A 7,739-nucleotide genomic window follows, 5' to 3' on the forward strand; every position below is an offset into this window, starting at 1 on the left:
CAATGCCCATCAAGTGTCTTTCTCAGGTCTTTCTCACAGGCTACAAGTGAAGACAGACACATTGGAGACTCAGTTGCGTGCGTCCTTATCCAATTCCAAGGCGCGTATTGAAGATATTGGAAGAACTGTCCACATTTACTTTTCATCAGCTAACAAAATGAGTATGCCTAATGAACCACAAAAGCACTAGCCTATGTCGATCTACTATCCCCATAGTACAAAAATGGACGTATTCTGTGTGAGATATAAATATTCCAAACATAGTCTGGGACAGCTGTGGGATGCGATAGATCCCAAAATGAATACAACCGTTAGCAAAAAACGAATTTACCACGGCTAAGGGCTGTATCCAGGCACTTTGCGTTTTGGCTTGCTTCAGAACAGCCCTTAGCCGTGGTAAAATGGCCATATAGCACACCCCCTCGTGCCTTATTGCGTAATTATAAACCAGGCAGTTTGGGTCCTGGATGCTTATTGGCTGAAACAGCATTTCAGCCATGTGTATATATGACAATATACCACGGGTATGATGCAAAAATACTTGTTACTGTTCTATTTATGTTGGTAACCAGTTTTTATTTGCAATATGGCACCTCAGTGTTTGTGGTATATGGCCAATATCCTACGGCTAAGGACTGTATCCAAGCAGTTTTGCCTAAGAACAACGCTTAGCCATAGTATATTGGCCATTATAAACTGGGTGGTTCGAGCCCTGAATGCTGATTGGCTGAAAGATGTGGTATATCAGAGCGTATACCACGGGTATGACAAAACATTTATTTTTACTCTTCTAATTAAGTTGGAAGCAGTTTATAATAACTCTGCATTTGTGTCATGTATAAGAACAGCTCTTAGCTGTGGTATATTGGCCATATCCATGAGCATTTAAAGAATGGTCTAATTTGTTCCAATCAGAGTTTAAACGAAGATGATCCACATGATCATCAAAGTTTGGAAGGTCAAGTCCAGAAAATGAAGAATGATATCCTGGGTTTAAACTATCCAGAAGATAGTGAAGTGAAGGATCCCCTGCCTCAGATCGAGCTGAAGGCTGTGACAAGGAGAAATGTTAAGGTGAGAGAATAGATTGAGGAGAGAAAGGGAAATCTGGGGTCTTACTTGTCCACACTAAACCTGTCCAATATGGCATACAACATGTTGTTGTGAGGTTGGAGGGTAAATTGTCCTTACAACAGACTTCCATCTCTTAATATTCAATCACCAATCGTTTACTGTAGTTCTTCTCAAAGGCCTGTATAGCCACGGCAACATGTCATTGACTGTATTGTCTTTTTAGACCAAGAGGAGGACCAGTGCCAACAGGTCCACAGTTGAACAGAGCACTGATACTGATGCAGCTGAGAGCGATTTAGTTGATAATCAGAATGATGAAGATGAGGAAGAGGTGAAGAAGGTTCCCCTGCCTCAGATGGAGCAGGATGCCGTGAAGATAAATAAAGTCAAGGTAAGGGAATAGATTGAGCAGAGATGTGGATATTTGTGATATCTTTCATGTCTATAACCTGCCCCCACAGCATGTTGTTCTGAGGAAGGTAAATTGCCCATACAATACCCTTTTATCTCCAAATAGTAAATCTAGGGCTGACCCCATTTGGTCGACTGGTCGATAGTTTGTTCGATAGGCTGTTGGTTGACTGGGATTTCTTAAGTCGAGCAGTCGCAAAAGTTTTTTTTCTTCATGGTGCACATGGACACCTGTCTGATTCGCACCTGTCTCAGTTGACTAATCCATTGCTGAGGCCACAGGGATGGCACAGTCCATCACGCTAAGACGTGATACTGAAATTGTATATGGTTATATTATGTAAAAATAATGGTGCAACACTGATAAATCAAATATTATTTTATAAAGAATGCGCTCGCTTTTTCCCGCGTTGGGTACGGTCACTGTCAGTGGTTCTGAAACATAATCTTCAGTGCGCAGTAGAATTGGTGCCCTTCCCTATGTTGCTATGTGCATAATACAGTAGCAAAGTTAACCAGCATATTGGGATTGAGAACAATGCTGCAGAGGCAGCAGCAGCAGAGATGGGGAAACAGCCCTTGCCTTAGCCTAATTGTCTTAAGAAAATTGAGGAGAGAGGAACACCCAACTTAATTAGGTCTATAATCAATAGCCTAATTGTTAAATGTGCCTGGCTTTGTAAATCATCCATATGTATATTACCAGTCACAAGGGTTTTTCTTTATTTTTACTATTTTCTACATTGTAGAAAAGTAGTGAAGACATCAAAACGATGAAATAACACACATGGAATCATGTAGGTATCAACAAAGTGTTAAACAAATCAAAATCAATTTTATATTTGAGATTCTTCAAAGCTGCCATCAAGGCAAATATAAAATATATTTTGATTTGTTTAACACTTTTTTGGTACCTACATGATTCCATATGTGTTATTTCATAGTTTTGACGTCTTCACTACTAATCTACAATGTATAAAATAGTAAAAAATAAAGACCCTTGAATGAGTAGTACTTTTGACTGGTACTGTATACATATATATACAGAAATGAGACAGATATAGCTTCTGTTGCCTGTTTGAATATTTGTTTAATAGCCTACTGATTCTGTGAGCACCAAGCCTCATGCACCGGCAAAATGTTGAATTAAGCAATTTCACAGATTCGGCTGTTTTTAATCTTTGCTATGCTGTAATAAAGGATTTACATTTTTTTTTGTTAGAACAGACTGGTATTGCTTAGAATTTATTTAGTGTTGTTTACACTGTTCCAAATGGTCAGAAAAAACAATATTGTAATCTAACAGCAACTGTTTGGCACACATAATACTCACGCAAAGCTTGCTCCTATACCCTCCTTTTTCTTGATCTCCAGTAGTTTCCACAACTAAGTCAAATGTCTTCCACAGATCTGACTTCCCCTTTCCCTCCTAAGCAACCAGTAAACATTCGCCCGTTTGGCATTTATTTTTCACATCCTCCGCATCCATTTTGTTGTCGATATTACTGTGTTCGGAGTTTGTTATAACCAATTTATTGATTTGATTATGATAGGCTATAGGTGAGGCTCTATTTGTCACATGCATGCGATGCTTACATGTTTCACATAAAGAGAGCAAGGCTGAGGAAATATGTCATGTTTTTTGTTAACAAGTTAGGGATTTCGGTAACAGAAATTTTCAGTCAGAAACGAGGAAGAAACTAAATGGCTGAAATTATGTTGCATCTTCGGTAAGGACAGCACAATAAACACTTGCTGTTATGTGGTGCCTTTTCACTGCAGTAGGGAGGAGAGTGAGAACTTGAGCCCGTCACACAGGCACTCACTGTCATTTATTTTAATACAGTGTCATCATCGGGCTCTTTCTTTAGTCATTTCTGTGTCTTAATTATTTAATCGAACAGTGTGCTTAAAGCATCAGACAAGCTCAGTGCCTATGTAGGTGATTGTATTCAAACACATAGGGTGTGTCTGATATGGAAAAATGCATTTTAACATGAGAACAGGATGACTCTCGGTCGACAATTATTATTTTTTGTCTGGGACAGCCCTACAGTCAGTCTTACCCTTGCTCTACTCAAAGGGCTGTATTGGAATGGCTTCATACAGTATCTGCGTGTATATCATTGACTGTATTGTCTTTTTTAGACCAAGAGGACCAAGAGAAACAAAGCGGAGCAGATCACTGATACAGTTGCAGGTCATAAATTGAACTCAAATTTCACTGAATGTAATCCTTTTACATGTAAATGTGATTTAGTATGGACATCTATTGAGCAGAGGACTAATAGCAGAGTGCACATGTTATCCTTTCTTGGGTACTTAACTTCACAAAGTACACAAAGTTGGCTAACACATACTTGCCTCACAAGGTTACATGTTTTCTGACTTCTTTACCTTGGTGAATGACACAGGTCCCTCTACATCTGTGGAATCCTCTGGGATGGCAGTTCAGGGGACATCTCACCAGGGACAATCTAATGAAAAGATCATAAGTGAGTGTGTCTCCAGGGCCTGTCAGACCAGGGCTCTTGACCTCCCGCCAATCAATCCGGATGCTTTCAACCCGATTATCATCCGGTTTCTGGAAAAACTTACTGAGGAGTATGTCCAAACTTCTATTGTAGTATTTGAATGCAATGTCATCTGGAGGATTTTATAAATTGTATGTGTGTTGGTGTGCTTTTTGGTACTAAAAACATCTAATTATATCTTATAGGCAATGGAGGCAGTTAAGCATTGGCAGGATGGACCCTGTAAGTCGCTTAACATTGAAAATTATTCATAGATATATTAATAGATATTTCAAGAAAATTTAGATACAAGCCTTTTATCTATCAACAGTATCATCCACATTATCACAAACAGTTACATTCAAAGAGCATTTTAGTAGCCTACTGCTTTTCATGCTTTCCAATGTATGCCACTTTCATGATTCTCATGAACATATGTGAGATTGTTGGTATCTCTTCGAGGAGCTTTGTTTCAGAGCCCGGCTATGAGTAATCTACCTACACTGTTTCGGTCCTACAGGTGATGAGGGCATTGCTTGCAGAGATGTGCCTGGAGATTGTGCGGTTTGTATCTGAGGCCATCCTGGAGGTCATCATCCCTGCAATTTTCCGTTTTGTACGGATATACAGCCATGTGTCTCCAGTATCCGGCAAGTCTCTGACAGAATCAGAGAGATCTTCTAGCACAAACCTGAAGGTTCGCAAGAGAGGCAGCAGCAAATCCTCAAGGTCTTGCACGGCCAAATCAAGCTCCTCTCGTAATGGGTATGTTCAGTCATTCCTAAAGAAACCGGTTTCACCTAACTACACATAACTCATTTTGTGAAAATATGTTTTGTTATCTGTATAACAGTTTACTCTTAATGACCAGTTTAACTGATTACTGAATTATGCATTAATGTGACTACAGTGTCTACTATTGAATATGGAATGCTGTATTGTTTGCTTTGTATTCTCAAAGGTCTCAGACAGTGTTGCCAAAACCTCAGGTAGATGGTGAGTCTATATCATCTGAGCCACTCAGTGACTTTTTTGGGATCACTGAGGACAGTCTCCTCACTAGTGTCCAGGATTCCTTCAAAGAGTCGCTGAACAATGTCCTCTGTATCCAAAGAGAGGACCAGGTAGACACTCAAAGTCTATCCCGGGTTATTGTTGGAGAAGTGTCAAAGAAGGTCAATTCCATAATCTCTGTGGCCATCCAAACTCCCATCTCTGGGCGAATATCCCTTGTCATTTTTGCCAGTGGTGGTGTCTCCAGCACCAAGGTGGTTGAGGAGATGGTGTCTGGCGTTTCCAACATACTTCAAATGTACATTAATGGGAAGAGTGTTGAGCAGAGTGTTGTTCTCAGAGAGGATGGTGTTGAGGTGGATATGAGGCATTTAACACGACAGGTCATGACAGCCCTCAGTGGCACTGTTTTGAACTTCAGCAATAAGGAGGAAAATGATCCCAACAAGAGGGAACTGCTTTGTGTTGTTGCTGACCATATGAAGATGCTTGAATCTTGTAAAAGTTCTGAGGAGATGCTAAAACAAGGAGAGAGCAACCTCAATATCAAAGGTGCCAAATCTAGTCTTTGTCTGTCAACACAAAGTATGGACAGACTACTCACTGAGGAGTTTCAGACCAAGGCCACTGAATCGATCCGGGAGATCGTTAAAAGATTCAGGTGTTGTACATCATGTTGTTCTGGCACTACATCATCTAGTCCAACTCCTAGGATAGGTGAGATTGGAGACCTTATGATCGACCCTGAGGCCTCTGAGTTGGTAAGTACCTTTGTTTCAGACATGGACAATCTTACCCAGTCTATCAGGTCATCCTGCTCTCCTGCACAGAGTGAGCAGATCCTTCTTGAAAACCATCAGAGTAAGATCTGGTCTTACACTGTTGGTTGTTACTACGACATGAAAAATACGCTGAAGAGGCTTCTTACCTGGCCAGAAAAAGGGGATCTCTCAAGTACATTTGTGGAGAGCACAAGAGATTCTTTCACAATGGTTCCAACTTTGTACCTGGACGTCGGTCATTTCAGTAATGGTGAGGCTGACACATTGGACTCCTTTTCTTGTAAACCACTTTTAATAACCCCCTCATCCATGAATGAACAAAAAGGACAAAGTGAGACCACAAAACCTTTCTTGGCTCTCAAAAAGTATTTGCAAGACCAAGTCCTCCTTGACACCACAAAAGAGATTGCCTGCCAGGTTCTAGTCTTGTATAAGACTGAGGTGATGGAGAAGTTCTCATCTTCTGTTGGAGAGTGTGATTCTGAAGAGTCTCTGGAGGCCAATCTATTTGTGGATGGCATCATGTCTGACTTGAATGATTTCACCAGTTCTTGTTCCGCCTCACCATCTGAGTTGTTAGACAGTGAACAATGTCTCTCCGATCTCACTTTTCCACTTGGTCTGCAGGACAGCACCACCAACAGTGAATCTACCCAGAGTCTTCCAGTTATAAATATGACGAAACTCTCCAGTTTATCTTTCCAGACAAAGGCTAGAAAGGCAGTGAGTGAAGCTCTGAGATCTGTCAACCCCTTAACAACCAGCTTACTGGGAGACTCTGAAGCATCTAAATTACAGGACACTTTTGTAACAGATGTGGAGACTATTGTTCAGTCCATGCAGGCACATGAATCTGAAATTATAAGAATTTCAAAAGTGAGCACCCTTTCTGCTGCTCGTATTATATATCATAGATTTCGAGAAATGCTGAGGCGGTTTTTCACTCCCTGCCAAGACTCTGTGAAGGTCATCGATGGTGTTACACCAATACATGACGAGACTCTCAAACAGGCTCCCAGTGAAAGTTTAGGTTCTCAGGTGACTTGTAATAGTGATTCTCTTGAAATCCAAGCGGACCTTCAAACCTGTACCAAGGAGGTCATTAGTCAGATCCTCACTGTGTATCACTCTGAGGAATCCATGGAGGAAAGCCTCTCTAGCCTAAAAGGAGATACAGAAGACCTGTCCAAGCTTTTGGATGCCGTTGTTTCTCAGATTGACGTCCTTGCCGCCTCCAAATCATATTTATCTGTTGATTACTATGCTGTCAATACACAGGACAATATGCATGGTGAGATCAACAATGATGAAGAGGAAGCATCCGCTAGAAGTCTTAAATCCACAGCCTTTGACAAACTATGTACTGAGGAGTTTCAAACTAAAGCCTCACATATAGCCGGTGGGATCCTTCGATCAGGGTTGATTGGCATTGTAAATACCAGCCTTAATGGTAGAAGTGCAGACATTTGTGCAGAGTCCAGTAATGATGGTGATGATAGAGGTGTCAAAATCCTTCAGAAGAGTGGAACTCCATCTTTATTCACCTCTTCTCTGCACACCATTTCTGCAGCATCCAACATCGTCATAAGCATCACGAAAGACCTTAATAGCTTCACCCAGATGACTAAAATGTCTGATGCTTCAGTGTCTGGCCAGTTAGAGAGATCCCTGTCAGCTTCAACCCTTCCTGTCAGTGTTCACAATGGTGCCAATGTGAAAGGAAATATAATTTGGCCAGGCACTGTTAACCTGTTCAACAATGTGTTCACCAAGGTCAAGGACTTTTTTGCCCAGCAACAACCGGTCCTCCTAGACAATGTGGTTGAGGCCCCCAAACATGCCGAATCCATATGCAGAACAGCTACTTCTACACAAATGACTGACAGTGAACATGAGGGCAGCCAGACCAGCATGGTAAATTATTCCAAAGCCTTAATTAGTCAGA

The 7,739-nt window shown here is 41.1% G+C and overlaps 1 protein-coding gene across 1 annotated transcript; it reads left to right on the top strand.

Moving 5' to 3' along the window:
• The first annotated feature begins 3,862 nt into the window (after window positions 1-3,862).
• Window positions 3,863-5,274, top strand: LOC135547783 (uncharacterized). The gene is made up of 5 exons (XM_064977039.1): window positions 3,863-4,089; window positions 4,205-4,241; window positions 4,519-4,763; window positions 4,960-5,122; window positions 5,245-5,274. Exons 1-5 carry the CDS (start codon window positions 3,863-3,865, stop codon window positions 5,272-5,274), a joined length of 702 nt encoding a protein of 233 aa, XP_064833111.1.
• Window positions 5,275-7,739: the final 2,465 nt, after the last annotated feature.

This window comes from Oncorhynchus masou, chromosome 10 (genome assembly GCF_036934945.1).
Source record: "Oncorhynchus masou masou isolate Uvic2021 chromosome 10, UVic_Omas_1.1, whole genome shotgun sequence".
NCBI lineage: Eukaryota > Metazoa > Chordata > Actinopteri > Salmoniformes > Salmonidae > Oncorhynchus > Oncorhynchus masou.

Excerpts from the sequence above, each read along its gene's own strand:
- LOC135547783 (XM_064977039.1), top strand. The coding sequence starts at position 3,863 with ATGTTTTCTGACTTCTTTACCTTGGTGAATGACACAGGTCCCTCTACA. Across the intron at positions 4,242-4,518 it reads GCATTGGCAGGATGGACCCT|GTGATGAGGGCATTGCTTGC; the intron begins GTAAGTCGCTTA and ends TCGGTCCTACAG. Across the intron at positions 4,764-4,959 it reads TCAAGCTCCTCTCGTAATGG|GTCTCAGACAGTGTTGCCAA; the intron begins GTATGTTCAGTC and ends GTATTCTCAAAG.